The sequence below is a fragment of the Penicillium diatomitis genome (assembly GCF_028827545.1).
Source record: "Penicillium diatomitis strain IBT 30728 chromosome Unknown utg000002l_segment0_segment0, whole genome shotgun sequence".
NCBI classification, from domain to species: domain Eukaryota; kingdom Fungi; phylum Ascomycota; class Eurotiomycetes; order Eurotiales; family Aspergillaceae; genus Penicillium; species Penicillium diatomitis.
In genome coordinates this window covers 1,384,433-1,402,815 of record NW_026623174.1, presented here as the reverse complement: position 1 = coordinate 1,402,815, position 18,383 = coordinate 1,384,433, and the positions used below count along the sequence as shown (strand labels likewise).

General features: G+C 52.4%; 5 protein-coding genes across 5 annotated transcripts; 2 read left to right on the top strand and 3 right to left on the bottom strand.

Annotated features, from left to right (window-relative positions):
* Nucleotides 1-981: 981 nt before the first annotated feature.
* N7539_001610 (uncharacterized protein) lies at nucleotides 982-3,792 on the bottom strand (the record flags this gene model as incomplete). The annotated part of the gene is made up of 1 exon (XM_056931213.1): nucleotides 982-3,792. The coding sequence occupies one exon, from the start codon at nucleotides 3,790-3,792 to the stop codon at nucleotides 982-984; it is 2,811 nt and encodes a 936-aa protein (XP_056793244.1).
* A 1,080-nt stretch (nucleotides 3,793-4,872) lies between these two features.
* On the bottom strand, nucleotides 4,873-8,891 carry N7539_001609 (translation initiation factor 3 subunit CLU1; the record flags this gene model as incomplete). Its single annotated transcript, XM_056931212.1, has 4 exons — nucleotides 4,873-8,490; nucleotides 8,564-8,619; nucleotides 8,672-8,746; nucleotides 8,855-8,891. 4 exons carry the CDS (start codon nucleotides 8,889-8,891, stop codon nucleotides 4,873-4,875), a joined length of 3,786 nt encoding a protein of 1,261 aa, XP_056793243.1.
* A 1,937-nt stretch (nucleotides 8,892-10,828) lies between these two features.
* N7539_001608 (ATP-binding protein) lies at nucleotides 10,829-12,816 on the top strand (the record flags this gene model as incomplete). Its single annotated transcript, XM_056931211.1, has 5 exons — nucleotides 10,829-11,136; nucleotides 11,195-11,560; nucleotides 11,630-11,871; nucleotides 11,943-12,283; nucleotides 12,376-12,816. 5 exons carry the CDS (start codon nucleotides 10,829-10,831, stop codon nucleotides 12,814-12,816), a joined length of 1,698 nt encoding a protein of 565 aa, XP_056793242.1.
* A 553-nt stretch (nucleotides 12,817-13,369) lies between these two features.
* On the top strand, nucleotides 13,370-14,535 carry N7539_001607 (uncharacterized protein; the record flags this gene model as incomplete). Its single annotated transcript, XM_056931210.1, has 2 exons — nucleotides 13,370-13,685; nucleotides 13,781-14,535. The coding sequence occupies 2 exons, from the start codon at nucleotides 13,370-13,372 to the stop codon at nucleotides 14,533-14,535; spliced, it is 1,071 nt and encodes a 356-aa protein (XP_056793241.1).
* Nucleotides 14,536-14,986: 451 nt separating this feature from the next.
* On the bottom strand, nucleotides 14,987-16,121 carry N7539_001606 (RTA1 domain-containing protein; the record flags this gene model as incomplete). The annotated part of the gene is made up of 3 exons (XM_056931209.1): nucleotides 14,987-15,594; nucleotides 15,759-15,851; nucleotides 15,926-16,121. The coding sequence occupies 3 exons, from the start codon at nucleotides 16,119-16,121 to the stop codon at nucleotides 14,987-14,989; spliced, it is 897 nt and encodes a 298-aa protein (XP_056793240.1).
* Nucleotides 16,122-18,383: the final 2,262 nt, after the last annotated feature.

Below are 18,383 nucleotides of genomic sequence, written 5' to 3'. Positions count from 1 at the left end.
CCGTTAGACTTGGGGCCCTTCCGGGAGGATCAAAAACCGGAGCATGAGGCTTGTCAATCTTCCCAATTGACGCCCGTCCGACTGGCAGAGGCGTCATGCAAAGGAAGGAAATAAAGTTCAAAGTAAAAGGTTCCGTGAGACATTGAAGCGGAGATGGTAAATCTATCACATGGCTATTACTCGACTTATCGTCACTAGTGCATCAGGGGAAGTCTAGAATCCCGGGCATATGGATTGTGTAGTATAAACAAGTCAGGCTTGGCGTCTCAGTACTCCGCGCGACTGAAACAGGGAAGAGAACGTAGAGCACAGAAGAGGAAGGCATAAGCTTCTCCGCGGCAAGAGCATTTGGCATGGTGGATCTTCGTGCTCTGCCTGCTACTATGATGTAGGCAAAAATCTTACATGGCTCCCATCTCGTGATAGCAAAAGTATGACTTGAAGCAACAGGATCTAGTTGAAGTGCTCAATACTAATAATCCTGTATGTGGAAGCATAGCGTACACCACGGAGCGACCTTCGCATCTAAGCGAAGAACATCTGAAAAGGAATGACAAGAAAGCACGACGCTCAGACATCTGGAAGACCAGGAACAGTCTATCATACAGGAGGGTGAACGTGAAGAGTGAAAAATTAAAATGCGAGCCTGGGATCTGACCAACGGCTCCGGGTATCAAGAAAGAAAAAGTTCAAAATCAACCAGCAGAGGGGGCTATTACCCAGAGTCCGACAGTTCCATGCCTCCGGTTTACCCTCAGGCAGGTCTGAAATTCGCAATGCATGCAGCCCACAAAAGGATGAAGCTCCCAGCCTCTGGCCTCCTCTCAACAGGACAGAATCCACCACGGAATTGCTAGTTGCATGCTCCAAGAGAGCTCACTCGAGCTCGGCATTCCACGCAAAGCAGTGTAGTCGGAAATAAGAAACAAGTTGTAGGGACAATTGGGGGGTCCCGTTCTTCATCCAATAAGCGCAAACACGTCACAAAAAGCTCAGCTCATCGTCACTGTCCTCATCTGTACAAGGTATGGCCATAGACCGGCGCCGCACTACCTGGTGGGCTTGCCGGTCAGATGCAATCAAGGATTTAGACCTTGTGGACCTGCGTCGGTCCACTGCTCGACGTGGACGCTTATCGACCACCACTTCCAGGTCCGGCCCGGGGGCGAGTGTAAGGTATCTTTGCGGACGAGTACTCTCTCTTTCATGGCCGTTGTACACGACTACCTCGACCATCTCCTTCTCAGAGCGCGGCTTTGCGGCGATTGGCTCTTTCCTATTCGCGAGGCGAGAAGGCCTTTCACGTAGAACACGACATTGTGACCGAGGCGGAGATTGCTCGGTGGGTGGAAATTGAGGACCTGGGGCAGCGCGCTCGTACCCACTCCGTCTCCTGTAATTGTTCTCTGCATGATTGATGATGACGGGCGCTGCGCGTTGTCGTTTAGCGACCTGCAAGGGAGATGAATCGATGTCCTCACGCATGCGCTTCACACCTGCCGAGCACGGAGATGTAAATGAGCTAGCTGGAGTCTCCTGTATAGCTTCGGACTCACGATCGGAGTCCTGGGAGCTGCGATCTGTGAGACATGATTTGTCGACCATTTGAACCGAAGTGGGCAGGCAGGAACCACCCTTGACAACCAACGGAGGGACATTGACTTTGACAGCCGGGGTGCGGGTGATCCATTCTCCAATGCTCTCTTCCCAGCGGTAACACTCGTTTGGAAAAATCTGCTCACGTCGATTTGGTTGTGATTTCTTTTCTCCAAGTCGAGAAATAACCTTTTCCTGAATCGCAATGGCCCACACATGGTCATCTGGGTCTCCGGTGTGTTCGGCGAATTCCATGGCCGCTTCAACCGCTACTCGACCGAGCAGGGTATTCACAGCGAGCGACGAGTCTATGCTAGCAACCTGGGCGATCATTCCACGAGTCTCGCTCCCGTCTGTCTCAGCCCATCGTCCAAAACATCGAAAAACTTGTCGGCAGAACAGTGCTAGTTCCCTGATGAGCTCAGAGCGAGCTGCCAAAATCTCACAGTAGACATCCACAGCATTTGTAGTCGTTGCTCCATCGCAGGGCTTTTTGCCGAGAACGAGGTCATTACAATGCAAAATAAAGTCAGCCAGTAAGATACTTCCACGCCTCAATAGTTCACATGACGGAACACAAGAGACGTGAGAAAGTGGCTGCGTCTCTATGGCTCTATCAAGCATGACTCGAAGATAGCTCACAGTGTGCCCAAATCGAGCGCTCCCGGGGTCCTCAAAGCCGGAAGAGTGTCGGGATCGGGTAATATGCAGCCCACACATTGTCGCCAGAAGACTTAGCACCTGATTGTTCAAGGCATCCTCGACTGGCACAGGGCAGTTTCGCAGAGACTGCACTTCTCTCAACTTCGGAGAGGAATTCGAGTGTCGTGTCTGCCTCTCATGAACAGGATTGCGCCGGCGCCGCTGACTCATTTCTGCTCCTTTGTTGGACTCAGCCGCTGGAAGTATGCCGGCTGCTGACAACAAAGCTGCTTCGATCAGACGGGACGCTGATGCATGGTATTGATCCCCCATCTCGAGAGACATCGTCGCGCGATACATCCAATTAGTCCACGCATGCGTTGCCATCCACTCAGCAGGTAATGTTCCCCGTATAAGAACCTTGGCAAGCTCATGGAAGACTATTGAATCGCAACCTTCACCACGGTACATGGAGGAGTGAAGAAGTGTCAGTGGATCACCACTCCCATCCCGAGCTCCGGGACCACGACCTAGGACCGACGTGAGTGTGGTTGGGTAAGGATAAGACGTAACCGTAGAAAGAAAGACAGAGAGCAAATATTTGCCTGCATCCGGGTGAAGATCGTGATAAACCGCAATCATATTGCCCACAATGGCGTGATTTAGCCACCTGTTCCTGATCATGCTTGACACGTAAAACAGTCCCTGGGCTCTCACAGCCTGCCGGAGTGGCTTCCATCCGCGACCGTGTGGCGCGTAGAAACATTCCAGCTCAGTGAAGTAGGCGTCGCACATGTCTTCATCCGCATCATTGTCGTGCTCGTCTTGTATATCTTGCTCACGCTGGATAAACGCAGGCAGCCTACGAATCGCGGTTGCCATGAGCGATCGGGTTCCATGAGGCACATGAGGTCTGCCTGGCTCTATTTCTTCATCCAGGGTAGTGTTTCTGAGGAAATTGTTCAAGGCATGTTCGAGACTCTGTACGATGGCAGCAAACTCGGAGTCGACAGTCTCGCCAAAGGCTCGTTGTGCGAAGGCTGAGCGTAATAGACGGGCATTTTTGTGTTTCGAGACAACCGTGCTCCCACGCTTTATCTTCGACCTCGCTTCCGAGACCGGGGGATCAGCTCTCCTGCTCATCGGTGCCTCCCATCGCTTTCCGGTAATCACAGGTGTCGCAAGATTGATCGCGCCAGGCAAAACACGGTTGACCTCAGGGCTGTGTATCGAGTGACGCACTCGTCGTTTCCGCCCATCGCCTTCATTGCGAGTTGAGTACCTGTGTCGAACGCGACGCACATCGGGCTTCTTCCCGGGTATCCAGACAGGGTCATCCTCGTCTGCGTCTGACCCAAGTTCCCAATCCTCTGCCTTCAACGTGGCGCTGGTACATTGTGTCTCGGTAGACGTTTTTGCCTCGGAGTTCACTGCGCCCAAATCTGATGCAATGATCGCTAACGTTTCATGGTATTTCTCGAGTCGGCGGTAGACTGATTTCAAAGGGCGCAACATGCGATTGGCCCATCTGGCCGTTGGCTTTACATCGTCCATGGCCCTTGACTCGTTGTAGGTCTAGTGAAATATTTCGAAAGAGAAAAATCTGTGCACTGAGTATACAGTCCGAATTAGCTCAGGGTCATCGCTAGACTTGTAGTAGCTAAGGACCTACTATAAAGAGCAAAATAGGCTCATCGTTGAACGATCATGACATGCACATGGCAATCGACGCGACGCGCAACTCGGCGTTGTCTGTCACAATTGTCTTTGAACTATGTTAAATAAAAAGTCTTTCGGTATGTACTGTACGGAATCAATGCGATGTAAAAGCTGGTAATTTCAAAAGCTCAAATGGATATGGGGGAAAGATGATTCATGGCGCCGGCGTGAACGTCGAGGCAAACAAAACAAAATAAACACCGGTGGATCCAAAGAACGAACCGGCCCCCTAGGCCGAGGCCACCACTAACAAGGGACCACCCCACCCATATCAGCGCCTGGCAATCTACCCACGGTTTCTAGGACTTCTACACTACGCACACCAGCCAGCGAAGAGCCCGCTGTGAATTCTTGGCCTAACAACAACTGAACGCTTCCATCACAATTCATTTCAACTCATTTTGCGCATCTTTACCACTGACTTCGCAATTACTAAAGTGCCGCCTTGCGCACGCTGGCATACAGTTCTGACATCCGGTTGTTTCTATGTTCGCGAACCAAATGAGGAGTATAGACTTTATCGAGTCCGTTTCTTCTGAGACTACTTACTGTGATCCAAGTCACAATGCTAAATGCACATTTGTCCTCCTGACAAGGCCGTCGCGTCATTAAAGCATACCAAACGCTGGACCGCAAAGAGTACACCCAAGTCCATGAAACCTCCATGCACAGACCCATAGTAAAACCAAGAAAATCAGAAGAAAAGGAGGATCGGAGGGGAGAAGGATCTGAATAATACATATGGTTACAACCCATCAAGCCAAACCAGGTCCCGCTTTTAAAAAGGAAAGAAATCGTGAAATGTTTGGTTGTTAAAACAGTCGAGAGGCCGAGAAATATGATGAACAAATTTGAAGAGACCCCTTGGGTCTCATGAAATGTGGGGGGGGGGTCAAGGCGTCAACTGCGCCAGAACTAAGCTTTCGATTGCTTGGATCCACGAAGCTTCGGGTTAGCGGCGGTGCGCTTCTTCTGCTTCGAGCGCGATGAGCTCTGATCACTACCCTCGATGAACTTCAACAAGTCATCGATGTTGCGCGAGTCCAGACCAGAAGCGGAGGCGCTGGCAGTCCCGGAAGATTCGGGCGCCGTCTGGCCGACCTGAGGTTGGACGCGGGTGCCCATGGTCGAGACACGAGGGTTGATATTGATGCGACGCAGACGACGGGCCTGGATATCCTTGGCGTGCTTGGCAATGGAGACTGCGTTCTGAGTAAGCTGCTCAAGCCACGTCTCCGCTTCCTTGGTGTTACGATCCTCGGGACCAAGTTGAGCAAGGAAGATGTTGTAAGCTTCACGCATCTTGCCAACGGCAGCCTTGGAATCCTGATCAAGCGCCAGGGCCTGGGCCAGCTGGAAGAGAATAGTGGCCGTGTTGATCGACTGGGGACCGAACAGGTTCTCACACACAGAGAGAGAAGCCTCGAACCACTTGCGGGAATCAGCGTATTGCCTGAGATGCTGCAGCATGACAGCCGCGTTGTTCATGGTAGTGATCGAGTCAGGGTGGTTAGGACCATAGATGATCTTCCAGAGATCCATGGCGTGCTTAATGTAGACCAGGGCAGTCTTGGTGTTGCCGGAGGCATGCTCAAAGAGACTCAGGTTCAAGTAAGCCAGGATTGTGTCTGCAGAGTCGACGCCCAAAGTGCGCTCTGTGACAATAACAGCCTTGCGGGCCAGCTCCACGGCAGCCTCCTTCTCATCGGTCTGGTAATAGAGCATGGACAGCTGGTGGTACAGCTTAGCCACTTCAGGGTGGAGAATGCCGTAGATCTGCTCGTGGAGAGACAGTGACTCCAAAATAAGCTCCTGTCCCAACTGCTTCTGATTTTGCATTAGCGAGATACGGCCGGCCTCAAGGGCCTCCTCAGCCAATGCACTGCGAGGAGAGGCGTCCTTCACCAAGGGAACGATGTTCACAATGTCATCCGCAGTGAAGGTAACAGCAGCCTTAGCCTGCTCAGGTGCACGGCTGGGGGACTTGCTCTCTCCGCCCTTCTTCTTCTTCTTGTTGCTACCGTCTTCCAGACCGTTTCCATTAGTGACATTAGCCACAGGAGCCGGCTCCTTGATTTGGTCCTTGGAAAAGGCGAACTCTCGGGCTCCAAGCTGCAGACCGAGCTTGATCGAGATGTCACGCAGAAGCTGCAGATGGCGGAGGGTGCTGACCCAGCCCTCCTGGAGCGAGAAGCGATAGCGGGTGCTAACCTGCTTTTCAACCTCAACGCGGAGGGACTCAGGAGTAACCTTCTCGAAGGAAAAGTCTCCTTCAGGGTACAGATCGCGCAGAGAAGAGTCAATTTCAGCGCGGGGGGCAGCATTCACGCCTGTGCCCAAGAGGCAGTTCAGGAGGTGCGCAATGCAAGGAGCGACGAATGGAGCGGGAACGTTGCGTAGGTAGTGGTTAGCAATGTGCTTGAAAGCACGTGCAATCATCTCCTGAACCAGGAGAGTGGACAAAGCCTGCAAACGGGCACCCTTCTCCGTGGAAAGCTGCGCGAGCTTGCCAAGGTAGCGAATGTTGATACCGCGTTTGTGCAACAACTGAGTGAGAGATTGGCCATCCATGGGGAAGCCAACGTCGCCGTCGTGCAAGTCCTGAACAAGGTCGGGCATAATCTTTGAGCGCAAGTGCTCACAGGCCTCCCGAACCTCTTTCTCATCCTGGGCCCACTGGTCCTTCTCTTCTTGCGTTTGAGGGACCTGACCACTGAAGACGTCAGGGTTCAACGAGAGGTTAAATCCAGAGATGTCAACACGGTCCTGGTCATCCGTCTTTTCTTCAGTCTGCTCTTCAGCAGACTCTTGAGTCTTGGCCTCGGAGCTCTCTGAAGCCTTGGACTCTTCAGCCTTGGGCTCCTCAGCCTTGACAGCCTTACGACGCTCGACTTCAGCCTTGACATAGGCGCTCATCTTGATTCGCCAGAACGACTCAACCAGCTCAAGTCGGAGTACCGACATGCGATGGGGATAGGCATCGCTGCCATCCTCCTCCTGCCACATAGCATCAAGAGGAGCAACGCGGTACAGATCAAGAACATATTTGCGCCCGTCAGTGCCAAGCAAGCCCTTGGTCTCCACGCTCCCCTCCAGGTCGTGACGCTTGCCATCCTTGTCCCAGACAGGATGCTGCTTGATACGAAGAGCCTTGGACAGCTTCTCGAAGACGGGTTGGAAGTCGGGGTGGGTGGCCACAACCTCCTTGCCCTCAACACCACCGTAGTCAATCTGGTGCTCACCGGGCTCCCGCTGCTTGAAGATGCCGGGCACGATACTCTGTCCGACAATGCGCTTGCCCAAATAGTCGACGACCACAGTTCCAGGTGTGAAGAGACCCTGGATGTCAAGCTGATTGACAGCCTTGATACCGAGGACATCTTTCCCAACTGCCACACGAGCGGCCTCATCACCACCCTCGGAAGTGAAAGTGCCCACACCGTCGGCACCGAAAGAGTAGAAGATGTTGTTGTAGACAAAGATCTGAGCGTCACGGGCCTCGGTGGGATTGAGAGGAGCGACCTCGCCGCGGGCAACCAAGACGGCTCCACGGGCCGCAGCCTCGTTGTAATCCGCAAACAGCTTGGAGGTCAAGCGCTCCCGGAAGACACGGTCTTGGACAGTGTCCCGAGGCAGCTCCCGGGTGGTCTGGAATTCCTCATTCCAATCCCGCAGTGTTTCCGCGTTGTCCACGCCGGAGATCAAATAGCTCTCCTGAGAGCGAGTGATGTCTGCTTGGTGGGCATTCTGGCTTGGAGAGGGAACCAGCCATGGGTTATTGGGAATGGCGTTCTGGAAGGGGAAAGTGGTCAAAAGATCCTTCTGGTTGTTGGATTCCTGCAGAGCCTCAAAGGCCTCGTTGAAGGAGGGTGACAGCTGAGAGATCAAAGTGAGGAGAGAGTGGGCATTGCCCTTGACGTTTTTGGGCATGATGGTCCTCGGCGTAGGATCAAACTTGGTGCTCGAGCACTTGTTGACGTAGAAACCGGACACGTGAGCGGTGATGGGGAATTGTTCACCCTCGTTAGTGATGACCTGGAGGTAAAGCAAATGACCTCTCTGGCGGAGGTTGTAAGGCACTGGGTTCCATGCTGACAGCGAAATCGACTTTACGGTCTTCGGGAGGGGAGTCTGCTCCTTGGGGAGGATTGTGTCGAGGGAGGATTCGCCCGTCAAGTTGTACTTGGCAAGGGAGTGATCCTTGTCTGACTCGCTAGCCTGGGCGGCATCTGCGGAGATAGAGTCGTGCAACGACAGACCGGCAGAAATGCCGTGGAGGTTATCGACACGGTCCCCGGCGGCACCCACCAGCTCCCGAATGCGCACAATGTGCATGCGAGCCTCCTTCTCGGTGTAGGGATCCTCCACCAGCACGATCTCCGAGTCAGCCTTCAAGTCGGGCACTTCAGACAGCTCCACAAAGTCGTTGATACGCTTGCCGTTGAATTCCAGGTGGAAGCAGGTGTACTGGAAGGTACCGGGCAGCTCCACGATCGATTGGCGAACATCCTGCACTTGTTCTTGGCTAGAGACCTACGAGACGAGAAGGACGGAAGGGGTCAGAGATTGGCTTCGTCGACAGAGGCTCTTATAAGACGGTACCTACCATGACCTGGATCTTGTGAGGCTCATGAGGAAGCTTCACAGAGATCTGGAAGAGACCTGAGGAGTGGTTAGAACACCGTCATGTCGTGCTGCCTTGATTGATACCTACCACTTGCGTTGTCCTCCTCGGTCACACCTTCCAGCTCAGTACCATTCGTGGGCTCTTGTTGGGGTTGGGCGACCTCTGTATTTGAAACAGTCAGCACTCGACTGGGGACTCGGGAATGGCAAGCTGGGGGAACAGCGAGCTCGGATCGTGAGTCATGGTGAATGATCTCGATCAAGAACGGACCTTTCGAGTGCTCCAGCTCTCCATTGGATTGCGACATGATGTCAGAAGTGATTTGATGGGATCTGAGATCAACAAGCAAGGTCTTGAAATGAGCTCTGATGTGTAAAGTGAGGTCAAACTGAAATCGACCGAGATGTCAAGATGAAGGCGAGAGAGCACCTGCAAAGACCGATCGAGAAGAAAAGAACGAGAAGAAAGGGGATATCGGGATGATACAAAAAGGATCAGGGCAATTGAATCAATCAAGCCAATAACCCCGGACCCCAATTGTGTGTGTGTGAGAGAGAGAGAGAGAGAGAGACGCAAAAGAAAATCGAGCGATACGTAGGAGAAGCTACCACGGTGAAACGGAGGAGGGAAAATTTCGCGGATACAGCATGTCCTCGGGAGCGCTCGGGCGGTGGGCTGGACATCGGGGAAAGCACCGCGGAGACTGGGATTTTGCTCCACAATCTGATTGTGCGAGAGGTCAGGAAACAGAAAACATGTTTCGCACCACGGAAGCATCCGTTGGAGAAGCCGGGAGAAAGCTCCAAGTTACTCTGCATCAGTCAGCGGGCTTGGACTCATTCCATTGATGCAGACTTAGCAATCACAGTTATCGTTGTCAGGTAGGCACTACAATTTATCCAAGACCTAACACTTTATCTAACATGAACGAGCTGCCCGTAGCATTTCCCCGGACCATATTGATTTCACTACGAACGTTATGACATCTTGGTGTTCATACTCCATGTCTGTTGATTATGCGGTGTGTCGGGGCAGATTCTGGTACTTGTTCGAGACATTGTGTACGCGCGCGCCGACCTCTTTAGCCCAGGTAATGAGTATGTACATGCCCTACCGATCCGATCATCGCTGCGAAATGCCCTCCGCTAGGTACCTTCTAGTAGTACTCGCCTCGATAGATTGATCAACCTCTCGATACTACACGCTGTGGCTGTATATTATTAGAGCCAAGAGTACTGCAAAGTGGAAAGTGGGGGTCTTGTCTACATACGTCGTCAAATGACATAATAGCAATTGTGTTAATGGATAGCAATGCCTGTTCAATCCCTTCTTGGACTTCGACGTGCTATGAGGAGTTGATGGGACACAGCTCAGCCATTTCACGAGTTCTGGACGACCATCATCTACATACCGGACAACTTGGTAGGAAGCGCAAAATAGTAGACCGGCTGGGCTCGAAACCTAATCGCCATCAAATCACTAGCTTTGAGGTACTCACGCAAGCTAAGCAGCAGTGATGCTATTCCAATGAGAGTATTAAGCTCCCACTAGTAGAGGTGAACGAGTACCTAGATGACCTAGTTGCTAGACTCGCTCCTACAGTACTAGGTTAGTAGGTTGAGAGTTGTTTGGCTAGCTCGACGCATGGATAAATGTACTAGCCAGCAAAGAGAATGACTGTTTGCGTACCTAGTGACGACAAGTGAGTCGATACAGTGTACGGTACGAGGTCGAGACGCCAGATCCTCCATCCGAGCCTACAGTCGTGACAAAGAGCAACTTCGTCATCTTCGATCTTCACTTTGTCGATTGACTCGATTCAACCAACGATCCCGGACGACTAGGCCACTACTGCCGAGGGCCGGATGATTGGTGTTGGCAGGGATGCTGAGTTCCACCCAGACGGACTGCAGCTCCACCGCGACTGAGCCACACTTCAAAATCAAATCGTAAACAGTGTGGAGGCGTAGCAGGAACCTTCTTCAGGTTGTCCAAAACACATGGTTTTGTCCTTTGAGCGTGATCTGCCGGTTCAATCCGGTCTCTCTTCAAGGTCACCCTTTCTATCTCCTGCTTCTCTTATACTCGTTTCTTGTTGATCCTCTAACTTGGGCTTATGACCCTGTCCAATCCTTAGGACTACGTCGGATTCACTGCCCCTGTGTGGTGTGGCGCGGAGAGCCGCATCTCAGCTACAGCACCGAGTGCCTGACCTGTTCAATTGGGAAAAGAGGCCTTCTCAAAATGCTCACCCCTAGGCTGATCCGTCAGGTGTCTACGTTGCGCAGAAACGTGCGACCTTCTCGGCATATTGCTGGAGCTTTGCAATGTACCATTCGACGGTTCAATTCCTCCAATCCATCAAGTACAGGCCAATACACTCCCGACCCCACCGATCAGAATGATTCGCAAGAAGATGGCAAACGAGGTCGTCCAAACGACGAACCTAACCTGAAATCAACCATTTTGAAAATGCTTGAGACAGCCGCCACTACGGCCGCCTCAATTGCTATCTTAGGGTTGGACCACCCCTTTCCTCGCTATTGCACGTTGTCTGTCTGTGTTACTGGAGCTGAAACCCAAATTTTGAATCCTTTTTTTGAAATGCAGACTAGCAGGTTACTCCTACCATAGGTACTACAAGTACCTAATTTTGGAGAAAATGGACAATGCGTTCAAGCCAGGGGATCCCGCTCTGGAGGTCGCAGGTGTTGTTTCGGGGAAGCACCACTATCGCGATGAAGAGCATTGGGTTACGCGAGATGAACAGCCCCGGATTGACGAAATCGTCGCCGGGCGACGGGTGGGCCACTACTATCTGATTGTCGGCGAGAAGGGTACCGGCAAGACATCAATGCTACTTGAAGCTATGCGCAAGATTGATGGGAACAGCTGCGCCTTGTTCGACGCACATGCCGACCTGGAGATTTTTCGGATTCGCTTGGGAAAGGCCCTCGACTACGAGTTTCACGAGGAGTAAGACGTCATATTTTCATCTCCGTCCCTGCTTGCTCTGGAGAGACTGACGGGGAACCGGATCCGCAGTTATATCGGTAGCTTGTTCAGCATACGGGGTCCACGTGACACGACGCCGCTGCTGGACATCGAACGAGCTTTCAACAAGTTGGAGAAAGTTGCTCTGAAAAGAAGAAAGGCCGGCTCGCCCCCGCTCATCCTCATTCTCAACAGCACGCATCTTGTGCGAGACGATCATGACGGGCAAGACTTGCTTGAGATGATTCAGCAGCGCGCTGAGCAGTGGGCTGCGAGTGGGTTGGTGACGACCAGTAAGTGGGCGGAGCCTTCGAACAGTCTGGCCCTCCTTGCGCGTGCGGTCCAAGCTAACAGTGCTCGACAGTTCTCAACAGTGACGATTACTGGGTGTATGAGCGTCTCAAGCGCTATGCAACACGCATGGAGGTCATTGCAGTCTCTGATCTTCCCAAAGACAAAGCAATGGCGGCGCTGCGCAAATACCGCAAACAGTTCCGTCACGAAACTCTGCCCGACTCGGTTTTAGAAGAAGTCTACGACAAAGTTGGCGGACGCCTGTCGTTCCTGAACCGAGTTGCGAAGTCACCAGATGTCCTGAAGACATGTGATGAGATTTGTCTCGCGGAGAAGACGTGGTTTTTGAACAAATGCTGGGTTCTTGGCTCGGAAATGGACGATGATGTGATGGATCAGCAAAAATACGCGGTGAGTGCTTCCTGAACTGCACCTGAAGAAGATCTCCCGAAACCACAGCGGCATCATGCTGTTAGTACAAGGGCTCGCTGACATGGACAAAGTCTGCTGCGATGGTGCTAGCTAAAGCACTTGTCGAGGCGGAGAACGACATGGAGAAAAACTATGACCCACACAGAGGCCATATTCTCCCTGAAATCCCACTGCACAAAGCGCGGCAAGTCATGACTCGAGCGGATTTTATTCAATCCTACGACCATGACAATATCTTCACCATTGACTCCAGGGCCATGGTGCGCGCTGATTCAGTGCCTATGCAGCAGGCGTTCCGGGAAATTTGTGCCGAGGAAGGATTTGATCAGTATCTAGATGATACCTTGATACGTATCGGTGATATTGAGAGTCTCGGACGTACTCGTGAATTGACCATCAAGGATCTGTGGGATCAGGGCAAGTACCGCGTCGTGGTCAAAGACAATCACGGGCGCGAGAGCGGTACGGTGGAATTCGCCGTTGCGGAGCGCGAAGGGAACAATGACGATTGAAGTACCTAGCAAGGATATATGTTGTAAAGTTTACACTTATCGAGTCAATGAATTAGGAAAATGTGTTGATACCTTTCCACCGTTCAGTATGATTCTATATAGGAAAATGGATGACATAAATGGACCTGGCAATTTCTTAGTATGAAGTCTGCATGTCCCAGATCGAAGACCTTGAAGTATACCTACCGAGCAGCCCCAATGCTTAGCGGGGTTGTCTTCCAAAGAAATCTGCTCTCCCATTTGACATCTCGATATACAGAGTCTTATTTTCCTTTGTAGATTACGTTCGACGCTGTCAACGGAATCTGTCTCCCGCCAGACTTGCGTGCGGCTGACGACCATAGTAGGAGTAGTGTGGGTAATCTTCCTTTTCTTTCATGGCCAGGCGCGCGTCCCTGGAAGCTATCAGCAGTGACATCATCACGCGCTCACCGCCGAGCCCCAAGCTCCCAATTCTTCCCCAGCCTCGCATTGTCTTTCTAGCTCATGGTTCATTTTTCCCACTGTTCTGGGCATTCCAATCAACTCCGCATCTTCATTCGTAAGAGAGAAAATGCCGTCCTACCAGCGGTCTTCACCCAGAGTTGCCCGAGTGCAGTCAGCACCTGAAGCGAAAGCTGATCCAAAGCAGGCACTGGCGAAGGTGGTGCCCAAGTCAGGTGTTTGGCGCATTCCCTCACCGGCTCGATTTGTCCTGGTCGTTCTCGGAAGTCTTGTCCTGAGCTCAACGCTGTTCACCTTCACCTATGGCTTCACACAAGGCGATCTCGGGCTCGTGAGCAAGCACCTGGAAGAGTGGTGGGAAGTGGGGGGCTTGATCGCCTGGAGGGGGGTGGAAGTTGCTCTGGCATGGCTCGTTGGATTTGACAGTGAGTTATCGCATTGAGAGTTGCACAAACTCCGAGTGGAGGGGGTTGCGTAACGGAGCGCCCATGACCGCGAACTGTGCGCTAACAATTTTTAGGCTGGGACGTGGCTTCATTCCTCTTCCTAACTCATCTGCCTACCAACAGTTTGCTGTCGGCCTTTTACCATGTCCGCCCAACCTCGGTGTTCCTGTCATACGCAATCACCATTCTGTCGACGGTGATTCCATTTGCACTCCTTCGTCGGCCTGCGTCCGTTCACGACCTCTCCCATGCGCCTTCCGGTACAGTTGCCAATCGCGCAATTCTGCAGGACCGTCCTACCACCGTGTACACCACCCTCGTAGCCACTGCGATCTACAGCGTGTGTCTGTACGCCAGCTATGCATCCTGGCTACCTGCCAGACTCGTCGTTCACTTCGAGGGTCTGCCCGATATCAGTGTTGCGCACGCCGGTCCCGCCGGGCTGCCGGTTTTGTTTATGACATTGATTCCTGCTGGAATTGCGGCGCGTGACTTTTTGTTCGTCAGCTCCACAGGCCACTCGGTCACTAGACTGGAGAAAGCCAAAGCGGCTGCGGCTGCGGCTGCGGCTGCAGTTGACGAGGAAGAGTATCTGATCACCTCGCTGTACCGGAAAACAGTGGGTCAGCTGTCCGCCAAGACACGCATTCTTACGTCTCGCACCCTCCTTCTGGCAATTGGAGTGTTTTTGAACACGGTCACTCAGGTGGCAGGCACTGTTCGTGGGGTGTCCATCGAAGGCGCCGCTACATGGGGAGCGGTCTGGACCGTAAGCACTCTGGCGGTGGGTGCGACCTTTGGCTGGATCGAAGCTGTGGATGGTGTTTGAACGAAGGAAAAGAAGACTATACCCGATGAACACGAAATGAGACAAGAGTGGGGATAGGGCGTTGGGGAACAAGAGCGAGGAATCATCTGTTAGCGTTCTCGGAATGGCGCTCGGCGCTCGGTGCTGGTTGTATGGTTCCTGAGGAGTTCGTTGTCTGCAGGTTTGTCTTGTGGTTGATGCATGCGATAGCGCACGGACTGTTGACCAGACTACATTGATGAATGTGACATGAAAGCTTAAGCTATTTCTAGAACTGAGATAAGACAGACTATGATTCTCTAGCGTACTTTATGTTTCTCTATTGACGAGCGGACACACGGCGCGGGGATCCCAAAAGACGAAAAAGCAAGGCTGAATCATGACAGGGCACCCACGCAGAACACAGCAATATAAATCAAGTCTTCAACGGACCTGTCAATGGGAAGAAAAACAACCAAATTTCAGATTCGCATCACTCATGTCCAAGGACAGAACTCAGCTCCGCCTCCTCCCATCCATAATCCGACCGTTTCGCGGCCCCAGAACGCTTGTTATCCGGCAGGAACCATCCGGGATGAATCACATTGAACACCCCGACCGCCAAGACCATCATCACTCCATCCAGCACAATGAAGTACTTCTCATGCGTGATCAAATATCCGCTCCAGCCCTGCAACAACTCGATCGTCCGATAGATACTCCGGATATAAATGCACAGCACGGAGAAGATCATCGCGCCCAGCAACGGCACCACAGACCCGTTCAACGACTGGAGTAAGCGGCGACGCAGCGTGCGCCGGACAAAATCAGCAGCGCACGCGACGAAGACGGTGATGGAGACGAGTTGGAAGATGATACCGGCGACCATGACGTCGGTGCCGGGCTTGGTGTTGCCGCCAACTTTGCCAGCTTGGCCGGAGGCCATGCCGCCGCCGACGGCTTGGACAACGAGGGAGACGATGTCGCAGGTGCAGAAGATCCAGAGGTAGAGGCTGGGTTTGATGCTGGAGGATTCGGGCCCAAGGATTTGGATGAAGCGGCCGAGGAGAACGTAGATGCCGGCTGTGAAAAACGTGGGGGCTAATGTTGGGGTTGGAATGGGTTAGTTTGGGTCTTATCTTAGGGCTCTTGGGGGTTTGTTGCTGGTATCGTGATCATCGGGGTAAAGCTTGATAGCCGGCAACCGGCATAGATGCGGTTGATGGAAGCGTGCATTGGGTTCCGAAATGATGAGAGGAACTCACCCATGATCAATGTTGAGATTTGCATCAAGAATGCAGTGTTATTGTACGGACATTCAGCGGACCAGGTTCGACCTGCCCAGCCCAAAATCTCGACTGTAGAAATTCACGTTGATATTAGCCCATGTTCACATGTTCTTGTCGAGTTTTCCTTTCTCGCCGTAACGTACCAAGAGCACCGATAGAAAACACCACACACCACCAGGTGCGTTTCCAGCATAATTGAACCGTATGGACCACCATTGTCAAGCCGAAGAGGGAGAGAAAGGCGATTCCGGCGCCGAGTGAGGGCACATAGCCGTATGATGTGCCAACGCCTGGAATCTTTGCGTGGCAGCCCACGGACAGCATCAGCCTTTCGGACATGGTGATGTGGAGGTGTTGAGGATAGCGCTCTTCGATGGCAATGCAAGAAGGCAAGAAGTGGAGGGAGATCGGATAATGTTTGTTTAGGATTCCACCCAGTTCAATGATAAAGATACAATCTCTGGAACCGAGAGAAATGGGAAATAGGATTGGAGAACCCTGAACAGCTTCTGAGTTGAAATGATCAGGATGAGGTAAGCTGATATCGAGTCACTGCAGGAATGTTGAACTTCCGGTAATCCTCGGACCGGATGCGCTTGGGGGGTGATTATAAGAGTGGCAGAGAGAAGGCGAACAGCAGAAAATATAGGTGCGAGATGATAAGATTGTATTGCGATTGTGGATGGATGTTGGCTAGAATTTAAATGTTGACGGTGACCGGTACCATCCCCGGACTATATAGTGCTCTGGACGGAACGACAAGACAAGAAAAATAGCCTTCCATCAAGGCTGATTTCGCGCGTTTGTCAGACTCAAACCCTTCAGCACAGGCCCGACTGGGTCGTCCTTGAAATCGAGCCGGCGAGGTGGTGGACCGTCGGCGACGGATGAACACACAGCGAATCAGCGCGAATCAACTCCCCCGATAGGAACACAGCATCAACGGTGGATACAAAGGCTGCCACGTTTTTTTTGGGGGAGGGTTGCCCATCGAGGCATGTACGGTGTTGAGTGTACACACTTGGGCAGTAGTGGACCTGTGTTGCCCAAATCGGCTAATGCGCAAGGATGAAATGTGCAAAATTGAAACCCAGACTATTGTCCGAGTGTTCGGTGGTCTGGAATTCGCATCCTGATGTCGAATCATTGGGGGGCGCAGCGCAGGATGGGAGACCGTTTCTTGCGAGCGCCCTATCGATGGAAGCGAATCATGGTGGGCTCCGCATCGGGACTGTTCCACTCTGTGCTCGCAAGATCCTCACGATCGGGCTATTAGAGGCAAGACTTCCAGTCCTTTCGTTTGACTGCAGCGAAAGCCACCCTAATCCTATTCCCGGCACAGGCAGAGGGGCGGGGCCGCCGGCAGCGGGCAGCGGGACTCACAATTGCGCCTCGCCGTCGGGGGAGAATCACTGATGACGGGGAACATCATGCGATGATCGGGTTGACTCTGGTTCTCATTCGTTCGCTCTGAAGAAAGACGATGTCATGGAGTAACTTAGATCTGAACCGGTCCTTTCTTGACGACTTCTGATGGTTGTGCACCCAAGAAGAGGCCTATGGATCATAGTCAGACCTTGAACATGATTCCATGGTGTGCAATGTCAACAACCAGATCCGATCATGACATCAAGGGCCGACATCTGGCTCGAGCAGACGAATCTGTATTCGGACCGAGCTGTCTGCGACAGAGTGGAGCGTGTCACGCCTAAAGATGCCGAGTGATTCGTGCAGAAGATCGAAGAAAAGTCCGGGTCCTGATAGATCGCGCATCAGGGCTCGGGGCTCGGGGCTCGGACCTCGGGGCTCGGAGGTGACCAAATCGCAAGGTTATCCCTTTTCGGTCGCTTGATCCTCGCGGCTGTGGACCGGTGTCAACTAACAAGACAGACCCGTCAATAAACAAGTCGATGTTGACAATCGACACTGTTCAAATCACTGTACAGACCGTAGGCTACATCCATCATAGCGCAATGATGGTCATGCCTGCTGCGTAAATATAGAGCATCCTCAAAGGGTAGGAGGTATCAAGTCTACCCTGAGTGCCTCCAAGCCTCTTCTCTCTCTCACACCCACTTTCATCAGGCAGCTTTTCGGAAAGCATCCCCATTGGACTCTGGAGCACTCGTTCCCATCTTCCAGCCACAGCCTGGGACAACAACGTCCGTGCGGGAGTCGGCTTATCTGAGAGACGATGTCGACAGGCAAGTACTTTGAGGGACCGATTGGAGTCGTCACAATAAGCTGACGACGTGTCACTGCCAGCTGATCACAGCATTTACTGTTAAGTGTCATCGCATTGGTGTCAAATTGTCAATATGGACAGCAGATCAGGTGATGATTAGTCAGGGGCAGCGCGTGGGTGCCAGGGTAAGGTACTGGTGCCAAGGTGGTAGTACATTAACCCGTACTCGGCTACCATGTCACTTACCAGAGCCTTAAGGTACAAAAGTAGTATCACTCCCTTCGTCGTACTCAGCCCTTATTTTCATTTAGCCCTCTGCGATCTGTCTCTCATCTTAACCAGCTCAAGCAACATGAAACCGGGACCCCCGGTGGAGCATGGTCCAGGAGGCGCCAAAACAAAACATTCAAGTGCCG